Source organism: Dipteris shenzhenensis, chromosome 20, assembly GCF_047967505.1.
Source record: "Dipteris shenzhenensis isolate YYH24624 ecotype China chromosome 20, Dip_SZ_1.0, whole genome shotgun sequence".
Lineage (NCBI taxonomy): Eukaryota > Viridiplantae > Streptophyta > Polypodiopsida > Gleicheniales > Dipteridaceae > Dipteris > Dipteris shenzhenensis.
The window spans coordinates 30,774,892-30,786,424 of NC_141615.1; the positions used below are offsets into that span (position 1 = coordinate 30,774,892).

At 40.6% G+C, this 11,533-nt stretch overlaps 1 protein-coding gene across 1 annotated transcript; it reads right to left on the reverse strand.

The window, feature by feature from the left end:
• Positions 1 to 8,201: 8,201 nt before the first annotated feature.
• LOC147889527 (myb family transcription factor EFM-like) lies at positions 8,202 to 10,933 on the reverse strand. The gene is made up of 5 exons (XM_087391784.1): positions 10,300 to 10,933; positions 9,896 to 10,137; positions 9,466 to 9,793; positions 9,273 to 9,349; positions 8,202 to 9,172 (listed from the first exon to the last, which is right to left on the reverse strand). The coding sequence occupies exons 1-5, from the start codon at positions 10,538 to 10,540 to the stop codon at positions 8,444 to 8,446; spliced, it is 1,617 nt and encodes a 538-aa protein (XP_087247910.1). The 5' UTR covers positions 10,541 to 10,933; the 3' UTR covers positions 8,202 to 8,443.
• Positions 10,934 to 11,533: the final 600 nt, after the last annotated feature.

Below are 11,533 nucleotides of genomic sequence, written 5' to 3' on the forward strand. Positions count from 1 at the left end.
CGATGTTAGATTTAGGGTTTGCAGGGGTTTTTTTTGCATACAAATGATGCATATGGATGCTCCCAAATATAATTTTTTTAAAATATTATTTTTTTATATTACAAAACCATAACCCTAATTGTTTCCACAAATGGAGTGGTAGGGGCAAGTGGCAGTGGCTGTGGTAGCAATCTCAGGACTATCCTGGGTCTAAAATCATAAATTTGGTTGGGTTTTATACTCTAAACCCTAAACCCTATTTTTTATTCCCTATCCGTTGAAGACAAAGCACTGATTTTTGTTGCTAAAATGGAACCTAGAATTATAGTGATGATTTTGAATCACATGATGAAATTGGCAAAGCTACATATCTTTTCTACCTCATCACGGATTGCGTCAGCTACAATGTCCAACTGGGCTCCCTTTTGTGGTTGGTCTTGAACTTCATGTTGGCTTGAGGTGCTAACTTCTTCATCTCTCTCCCCAAACAATTCCCTCTGCAAATTCATGAACTACTCATTGGACATGTCATACTCTGGTGCGGCATCCTCGATTGCCTTCTATATTAGTTGGATTGCCTCTAGATCAGTGAGGCTCAAGTCATCAAAGTGTGCAATCTCATCGATTAGTGTATTGACTATAGCATCAAAGTCAATGACATCATTAAAGGTTTCATTCAAGAGCTGGCATAGCACCTCATCCTCTCGGAGACTGGTTTCTTGCATCACTTCCAATAGGGTAAGGTATTCCTCATCCTCAATCCTGATTCAATCAACCGAAGCAAGCTGTGGCGCCTCATCTCGATTATACTAGGTAGAGGATGGATATGCATGAGTTGGATAATGACCTCGCTTTCAACTTGCTCCTTAGCTAGGTTAATAGTATGCTCCTTAGGCTCCAGGTCTAGGTTTATGTCATCTCCTGGACCTTCTCCACCACTTGTGGATGCAGGACCCTTGGGCTTCTCACCAACATCCTCATTAAACTTGCTAGTCACAAGGAGAATGGTAAGGGCTGCATCTCTCTCGATCAAATGAATAGGGGAAAATGAATCATCCTCGATGGTAATAGCATACTCACGAAGAGAGATAGGGACATTATCCATGGCCCTACCTACTGTCTTCTTGAAGTTAGCACTCTGGTCAAAAGAGCTCAAAGTATCCAATGAAACCCATTGGTGAGGGGAGTTAGCAATTTCGACATATTGCCCATGGATAGGTCTATCAAAAAACTGAAGAGAAGGATTATTAGCAGAAAGGAGAGCTCTCAAGTGAGACTTAAGATGGAATGCCTTGCAGAAGATAGGATAAACCTGATCTGCAGAGGCATGGGAATTAGTGGATGAAATCCATTGGTCAAAAGCCTCTCTAGGGGAAGCCATGAGTGTAGGAGGATGCTTGGGAAGATGAAAGAGGACGCTGTGGAATGCAAGGTTACTCAAGAGTTGGAAACTGAAAATGTGAAAATGACCTTAGAAGTGTACTTTATAAAATGGGCTAAAAATGCTCTTAATTACAATGTTTTTATATTTATTGTTTTTACTTTGGAAAGTCTCTCTCTCTCTCTCTCTCTCTCTCTCTCTCTCTCTCTCTCTTGTTGGCCTTAGCTATCCCCCTCTCCTCTCTCTCCCTCTCTCCCTCTCTCTCCCTCCCTCCCTCCCTCTCTCTCTGTCTCTCTCTCTCTCTCTCTCTCTCTCTCTCTCTCTCTCTCTCTCTCATAGACCCACAAGGTCTTCCAAGGACATTAATATTTCTTTCTTTCTTTCCCTCCCTTTCTATCCCTCATTGCTCTCTCTCTCTCTCTCTCTCTCTCTCTCTCTCTCTCTTTCTCCCCCTCTCTCCCTTGCTCTCTCTCTCTCTCTCTCTATCTATCTCTTTCCCTTCCTTTGTGTCCCTATTTGCTCTCTCTCTCTCTCTCTCTCTCTCTCTCTCACTCTCTCTCTCTCTCTCTCTCACCCGATGATCATCTTGTTGCCTTGTTGCCCTTAGCTATTTACTTACATATGCACTTTTTGTATTTTCTTAGTGGCTCCACCATTTGGATCAATTGTATCTGGGTTTTTTTCAATCTCATAGTCTCTCAAAGACCTTAATTAACTTTCTTATTTGTCTCTTTCTTAACTTAGAGGTACAAATGAATAAATTGTCTTGATCTCCATCTTTCCCTCCCCCTCCCTCTGTCTCTTTCCCTCCCTTTGTGTCCCTGACTGCTCTCTCTCTATCTCTGACACCCGCTGATCATCTTGTTGCCTTGTTGCCCTTAGCTATTTATTTACATATACACTTTTTGTATTTTGTTAGTGGCTCCACCCTTTGGATTAGTTGTATCTGGGTTTTTTTACAATCTCATACTCTCTTGAAGACCTTAATTAACTTTCTTATTTTTGTCTTTCTCAACTTAGAGGTGCAAATGAATAAATGCAATCTTAACTCTCCTCTCTCTCTCTCTCTCTCTCTCTCTCTCTCTCTCTCTTTCTCTCTCTCTCTCTCATAGTATATATCTCTCTCTCTCTATTCATACATCTAACAATGTCTCATGGCTAGGTGCATTATATGTGTCCCTGATTGCTCTCTCTCTCTCTCTCTCTATTCATACATCTAACTTTGTCTCATGGCCCAATGCATTATTTGTGTCGCTTATTGCACTCTCAACCTCTCTCTCTCTCTCTCTCTCTCTCTCTCTCTCTCTCTCTCTCTCTCTTGCACACTCTAATTGCTATCTCTCTCTCTCACACACTCTCTCTCTTGCACAATACAGATATACAAATATCCACACAGATTTAAAATTACAAATATTTATCGCTTTATCATTCATAGACCATAGAGAGTCATCAATCTAGAGGTGCAAACTTAATAAATAAAATCTTAACAATAAATTAAAAAACAATTTGTATTATTTATGATTTTTGTTCATACATGTAACAATGCCTCATTGCCAAGTGCATAGTTGAAGTACTAAGGATCCAAGAAACTGGATATTATGAAATACATGCCATCATGTCTCTATTATCTCTAGAGTATGGGGGGGGCAAAAATTCTTACAAAGGATAATTGTCTCATCCCTATATCTAGCTTTGCAATTATCAAGTCTAAAATAATAGTCTTGGGGAGGGCTTGCTATTGCCAACTGCAATTCTTCCCTACTGATAAATCGCATGGTTCACTCCTCTTCCAATTCCAACATTAGATTAGGATGTTCTTGTCGATAAATTGATACCTCGACAAGAGGACTGTGAGTCCCATCATGCAGATCATCATCCATTGCTTCCCATTGCAGGTTCTTCCATCTAAACCTTCTATATGTGAAAGTCATGCAGAGATTTTGTCTTCGATTGAAATACCGGCAAAATTTGGGATCTGTTAATACATACTATCCTGATCATTTTTTATACAAACAAGAATTGTAAGATGTGCTCACCGAAATGTCACATTTGAAGTGTTCAATCGACATTGAACTAAATCTTCAGCATGACATGTTCTTGTTGTCCATCCATTGTCAAATAGCTCAGACAGCCAGTCCAATTCTAAGCTCTTGCAAGTGTAAGTAATCTTTGTTTTCCTTAATTGCCTACAACTTGCAAAGAAATCAACAAAGCATGGAAATGGAAGAAACCAGCTCAACCTAGCATTTCTTCCACCAGTAGTTGGCTTCATAGAATTTCTCACATCATTAAACATTCTATTTCTATATGATTCACTTATCTCCATGCTTGGAAGCAGCCATTCTGGACTATCAAAAGAAGGCACTACCATACTGTCCTTCTTCATCTGGCACAATGAACATTCAGTAATAGAAGAAGATCCGATCCTTTTGTAATTCTGATGGTGTGTGAGCTTCATACTGAAGACTACCGGTCTTAACATGGAGGACATGCAACACCCTAGTTATGCATGATGTAGGCTCCCACTCTTTGTAAGTAGATGGATATAAATCTATAAAACAAATACAAGGCATAAGACAGTCGTGTCAAAGTCCCCAAATAAATGCAAATACTCTAAAATGCAAATGAAGTACTAGTACAATTTGAGAATTTAATTACAATTGGGCCTACGATATGGAAGTCCTGCATTCGGATGCACGTATATGTTTGCATGGGTAAAGACATGCTGAATATATACCTGCATCACTATGTTACTACCAAGAGAAATAACAAAATCTAAACATCCTTCCCTTCCAATGTTTGGAGATATCCATTGCATCCTCTTGACCCACTTTATAGCATCCATGATTAGTGGGTTGCATTGTGATCCAAGAATATCTCTTGTAGAGCTGAGGAATCCATTCCCCATGCTCATCCTTAACATTCTTCAATATAATAGAATGTAAACTACTTCTATATCTATCATTATCTACTTCCATAGTTTCTGCCCCTGTACCATATGATTAAAATTAGCTCTTTCTACCTCTTTCTACTTCCATAGCCCCTCAAAATTTATGTCTTCTCTTCTCTCTTTCTCTATCCCTCTCTTTATCTTTCTTTGCAAGTCTCTCTCTCTCTCTCTCTCTCTCTCTCTCTCTCTCTCTCTCTCTCTCTCTCTCTCTCTCTCCTTTAACTAAACCTCTCACAAAAAGAAACAAAATATTATTTAAAAAAACATAGAATACTTCTCTCTCTCTCTCTCAGTCTGTCTTCCAAGGTACCCCTTACACAAAAAAACATCAAATTATTTTGAAATACTTAGTTTAAGATATGGTCTCTTCCTGCTCTATTTCTCCACAAACAAAGAAAACATTATCAATATCATATCACTCTCGCTCTCCCTCCCAAAACTTTTTGATTAGGATCTCTTTTTCTTCCTTCTTTCTCAAATACTTCTAAAACCTAGCAGTTTGAAATACAATCTCTGTCTCTCTCCCTCAATCATCCCTTCAATGGAAGAAACATAGCAGTTCGAAATATAATCTTTCTCTCTCTCTTCCCTTCCTCTATCTATGCCTCCTTTACTAGCAAAGAAACAAATGACTATTTTATGTCTCTCTCCCTCACTCATCCCCTCAAACAGATAAAAAAACATAGCGGTTTCAAATATAATCTCTCTCTCTCTCTCTCTCTCTCTCTCTCTCTCTTTCCCTTCCTCTATCTATCCCTCCTATACTAATGAAGAAACAAATGACTATTTTATGTCTCTCTCCCTCACTCATCCCTCAAATAGAAAAAAACATAGCAGCTCAAAATAATCTCTCTCTCTCTCTCTCTCTCTCTCTCTCTGTCCCCCCTATACCAGTGAAGAAAAAAATGTCAAAAATCGTCTTGTAGTTTTAAATATCATCTACCTCAATCTCTCCCTCTTCTCTATCTTTTGTAATAAACATATAGACAAAGTGTGATACAAAAACATATCTACTTAATACAAACAAAACTTGTTGGTTCATAGAGAAAGCAATGAGGCACAATGAACAAATCTTTATTCATGAGTGGTTACATATATAGACAACTGCCTCCATGTTGGTAGATCCCAGATCCACAATCATCTCCATGATTATCTCAATCAGTCACCTCCTATGATCTCTCACACATCACACCAACCTGACATACCTAACTAATGAGTCACTAGAACCTTCTAGCACACCTACACTCACACACTCCTTGCATAGGACTCCAAGCCCATAGGCATACACACACACACACATCAATTTGCCCCTTCATTCCCCCCCCACAAATTGATGACCTCATCCCTCAGCAGTAGTACATGGGATGCTCCATGGCTTGCCCACCAGCATGTGGCAACACACATGGCCCCAACCTGTGACTCACTCTTAGGATTCTTGGTTTACAACTGGGAGATAGACAATGACTATGTATGAAAAGCCCAATGAGTCCAACAAGGAAAGAATCTCAAAAGACTAATAATCATTTAAGGATGGACTATCCATGGCAGAGAACCATTATTGACCTCACACACACATAACTTAGAAAACATATGGATCCTCACCTTTGTCAGAATTGACTTGGGTGTTGTAATCAGTGAGAGCTTTGACATTATCTCCTTCATGGATACCATATTCCCTTATCCAAGCCTCTAATATTTTAGCAATTCTCCAAAGGGCCCCTTTTTTAGTCCAAAATTTTTGTAATGTGATTCATTGGAAGTTTGGAGACTGGTGAATGGATATACATCCTTAAGTGTAACATGTGTCGACCATGAATGGTGTGTAGATAAGGTAAAGATCCAACAAGATTATGATTTTGATCGACAGGGGTGCTTGTAATCAACAACCCAAAAGCATAGATAATATTCCCAAATGGCTTTAAGGTATTACATCTTTGCCATTTCTTCCTCGTAATAATTACTTTCATCATCATCTAAAATTGGTCATGCGTTGACAAAAGAGTTCTATGGGTTACAAACTTTGGTTTAAGTGCCTTTCAATCAAGAGTAAATAGATCGAGGAAATTATCATTTCATGCTATTAGGAGATTTGTACAAACATGAAAAATAAGATAGATTAATAGCTATCTTTAAAGAAGTGGAAAATGTAAATTGTAGCTTTATTTAACATAAACTTGGGAGACAAAAATCTATCCTTGTAAAAAAGAATTTAAACAAAAGTAATAAGGAGTCCCAAAATACACACATCACAAACTTTTGCATCTCTTACAATTGTATCATTTTCTTGCTTATGTAAATCAATGTCACTAACATGTTTGTTCACAATTCAACAATCAATCCTTACATACTTGGATAGATAGATTTAGAGAAAAATAAATATTACCTTGTATATATCTAACCATTCTTATACAAAAGAGAGCTAGTGTTTGGTTGTGTTGTTCTATAATGTGGGAAAGAATGTAGACAAAAACTCCATGAAAGATGTGGAAAACCAAGATGTGTTCAAATTACGGTCCAAGTAGGAAACAAACTTATAGCTTTCAAAGGTAGGAATCAACATTCTGTAGGTATACCGTCTCAAGGTGCGAATACACTGTAAAATTGAGGGCATAAATATAACTTTCAAAGGTAGCAACCAATATTCATTGGGGCATTCTCAAGATGTGATTCGTGAATTTCTTGTAGTCTTCTATGTGCATGATAAACTTATAACTTTCAGAGGAAGCAACTAATATTCTATAGCTATAGACTAATTACGGCATTCTTAAGATGTGAATTCCTCGTAGTCTCCTTGTGCATGATAACCATGCCTTCATAGATGATGCATCTATACCAAACCAATAATTCCTTCCTCAAAAGGACCTTTAAGAAAAGTAACAATTACTTTCATTAGGCGGGCACACCCATGTGAATGGTAGGTAAACAAGGGAGAGACATGCATGCATGTGTGTGTACGCACATAGACACATACAATACTCTCTCTCTCTCTCTCTCTCTCTCTCTCTCTCATTTGTGCATGGTGCTTGCATGACAAGTCTATATTGTAGTTAGGGCTCGGGGGGGGGGGGGGAGGGGGGGGGGCACTCATCTTATGTAAGCCTATCACGTGAGTTCATTAGAAGGTTATTTTTAATTCCTAAACTTTACAAAAATTAATTTACATAAGGAAGTATTTAAAGTAATCTTGGAAAAAAGTTATAGATTTGTATAGAGAAAGGGCATATTTTATTAAGAAAAACTTTACAATTAAGGGATTTTATAAATAGGCCTTGAATGTAAGTGATATATAGGCGTTATACATAGTGACTGCCCAGAGAGTTTGGGTGACCATCCTTCTTCTTTTCATAGGCTTTATTCATGAGGTCCACTTAACATAAATTTGTTTGTATTTCATATTTTTTGAACAAATTGAGCTAGCTTTGGAATTTGATGCACAGGTTCAAGGCTTCAAATATTCATGATCTAGATCCTTTTGGAAAGGAGAGCAAAGGTAACATGCACATCCATGAGCTAAGGCAAGTTTTGGCACCATTTTTATGTTTGTTTAGACTAGCAATCCTTGCATATAAGCTATCAAGTTTTTTTGGGGCAAGTTATACCAACTTAGTCTCTCACATGTTTTAGGTGTGTTTTAGTGTCACCTAATAGAAGTGATCCTTCATGTATGAAACCTAGTCACAAATAACTAATGAAAACCTCAATGTGAAAACCTCTTAACATTTGATTTGCAACCACTCTTGTGCCTTTTATTTTGTGTACTGTAGGACCACAAAACCAATGACAAAACAAGAGAAATACTCCTCCAAAGTTGTGTAGTTATATAGGGTAACTCCATTCAAATCCGTGCTATATAGGTAAGTGGAACTCATAAGCAAATGAAATACGCTGACTAGGTCAATTGTTTTGTTACAAATCAGCAGGTCCTCTTTCTGCTGTGAGAACCTAAGCACCTACTTGTAAATTCCAAACCATAGCCTCTCCAAGACGACTCTTGTTTGAGCTTTGATGAAGAAAGTGAGGGTTAATAGTACATTACTACATAGCAGCTAGTTGAATGAATGGCACATGAAGAACATGCACCGGAGACTCAAATCATGTCTGCTACGAATATGTTGTTTCCTCCTCGTCACCTTTTATAGTTGAAGAATTTTTCTGCCCGCTTCATTTTGGATGTCTGCTTGCAGGCCCTTTGAATCTCTTAACATTGGTTGTGTTTCCTCTCCGTTTACGTCTTCATCTCTGCCACTCCTTTGCTGACTATACTGATCGTGAGAAAGATGCAGTGGGGCTAGTGTCAAACAGCTCTGCAACTCTATACTCCGGTAATTAGCTGGCGGCTGCATCATGTGACGTTGAGAGGAAATGTCTCCGGAAGAGGTCCTCGTCGGTGCAGAATCACGCGCCTCTCCCTCCTTTTCGGCCTCCAAAACACCAGCCTCGTGCTCCGTCTCCATATACGCTCTCGATTTTGCCTCTGAGGCATTTCTGAATCTGCCTAAGTGGTTTTCTGTCTTCTGATCTTCTTCTGTATCATCTATGCTCGTGCTTTCCGACCTCGCTTCTTCATCACTACCCTCAGTCTCTATGGGCTGTGGATCCACATCCCTACACCTTGACCCTTCCATTAGATTGTGGCAGACCAATTGTGATCGTGTATGTTCTTCATAAGACGAACCGTTGAATTTTGCATGGGATGGACGGATCCGACTAGACAAAAAATCTTGACGCAGGCCAGCTGCATCTTGCTGGGAAGCGGCAGGAGATTGGCTGCCATACCATATACCGCCGAATACGAAGAAATGGGGTCTTTCCTGGTCGGTTTGTGAAACAGCATTCGGTCTGCGCATGTGCAACCGGAATTTCTGAAAAGGTGGAGCAGGTACTACATTAGTCTCGAGCCGGAATGAGACGGAGAACTCCAATGCCGATGAATTTGAAATACCCTATGTGCCTTGGGCTTACCTGTAGGTGGCTCTTGACCTCATCGTTCGTGAGCCCTTCCACATTCATCAATTCCCGAATTTGTTTAGGGGTCGCCACTGCTCCGTAGCAAAAAGCAATGTAAGTCTTATCCAAAGTAATAGAAATCCAAAAAAGAAGTCTTCATGGGCTGGTTATACACAGATGATGAGAGATGTGCAGATAATCTGCTGACCTTGCCCGCCTCCTAGCTGCTGTAGGGCGCCCAAGAAACGTTGATGCAGGTCAGGAGACCAGCATCTTCTGCGCTTGCGTTGCAGTTGAGCGGAGCTGTTCCTATTCAGATCCTGCTTTTGATCATCAATCACGTTGTTCGAGTTTTGTTCCTGTGACGATCGTGCAACAGAAGGTTCGACAACGCCACTGATGCAGCCTTTCGGCAGTGGGCGATCTTCAGTTCCGATCTCCGCAAAAGCTACCTTGCTCTGCTGATTCGAATTGATCGTAAGTGCGGGTTTCTGGATCTCTTGCAATTTGAAGCATCCTTTCGAGAAACCGTTTTTCTGCGAATCACAGGTCAGAAAACCGTTTTTTTTAATAGTAGAGTAATTAGAATAGAAAATGCAGGAATCAGCGCAGATCTAGACTAGCTTTGAAAAAATCACCTCGTCGTTCCAGCGAGACTCATTAGGGTCAAGGTATTTTCTGCTCCGCTTCGTTACATGTTCTTTTCCGTAATACCGTTCATCGTCATGCAGTTCGAACTTTTCATTTTGGAACTCCGCTAATGCGGGAAGGGTTCTCCGCAAATTAGAAGCATTGTTGTGGTTGCAAAGAAGCTGCAGGGGTGTATCCAGCTTAGGCCCGGATCGGTCAGCGAGCAGCACCCGTGAAGCTTGATCAATGGCTGAACGAGAACAAAAGAGAGACGATTTTAAGGGAGCAAAGATTTCATGAAACCAAGCAGTAGCTTAAAAGCCCTAGAAACAAAAACAGAAACAAAAACATTGTTGAGCTATCTAACGAAAAGAACGAGATAACGGTACAAGAACAAGGCGACAGAACTCACCATCGTCAAGAAGCTGCATGCAGAAAGGGAGCTCTCGCTGGAAAGCCTCGATTTTCTGGCGCTCATCTCGAAGAGCTTTGTGGTAGAGGTGGAGGGCACGAAGGTCGGGTAGGAAGGAGGCTATCTGCGAGGGATAATCAGGCTTGATGCAGGCCTGTGAGGTGATCAAGGAAGCTGAACGGGAACTAGATGGGTAGCGGCCGAGAGAGAGCTCTGCTGCCATGGAGCCGATGGGGGGCATGCTGCCGGAGAAATAGCGATTGGGCGAGGTGAAGAGAGGGAAGCTGGGAGGTGGTTTATGAGGATGAAGGAAAGGAAAAGGCTAAGGATAACGTTCCTTCTTGGCAAGCAGAGAGAGGCAGAGAATAGACTTGCAGTAGTTTGGTGTGAGAGAGAGCTGATGACAGCTCGATGGATAGGAGATGAGCAGAGGGAGAGTTGATGATGGGCGCGAAGGGGTCTCTCTCTCTCGCTCTTTCAGTAGCATCAACAAGCTTCAACCGTTGTTCATCGTATGGTAAGCTTGATGGTTGATGGAAAGGGATGGGGAGTTCTCTGAAGCATCAAACAGCTTCAACCATTGTTCATGGTCTCAAGGTTGAAGGGTATATGATCCAAAGGGATGGGGAGTACGTGGTGAAACGTAGGAGGAGAGTAGTAGATAGTGCGCACTTGAAAGAAAGGAAGCCAAGCGAAAGAGATTCGAAAGATCTGATTGAAAGGAGAGGTTCCGGGTTGAAAGGTGAGAGAGAGAGAGAGAGGAAAAAGTCGAAGAAGAAGAACGACGACGACGTCGACGATGAAGCAGCAGTATCAGCTGCGGCTATTTTAATTTTAATTTCTTTTTTAAAGTTCGGTTTTTAGATTGCTGACTCGGTAAATTGCCGGTTCGTCCCTGCCACGTGTCAGTTTCTACAGCGACCTTGAGTTTCTTTTTTCTTTCTTTTTCCGCCCTACGCGGCCTTCTAGAAGACGTGTCTTTTGAAAAAAATTGAATTGATTTTCCCGGCGGCGCAAGCCACACGCAAAGCGTATTTCTATCGTGTTGCGCTCCCACTTTATGCTCTGCATATATTCTCCCTAACCCCCCCCCCTTTTTTCCCCTTCACTTTCAAAACCATTACTCCATAAGGTTGCCAATATTTGTATATATGCATATGTATGAAATTTGAATATGTATATGTAGCCACCACGCCTTGGAACCTTCATTTTCTCTTCAATCTTCAAGAACATT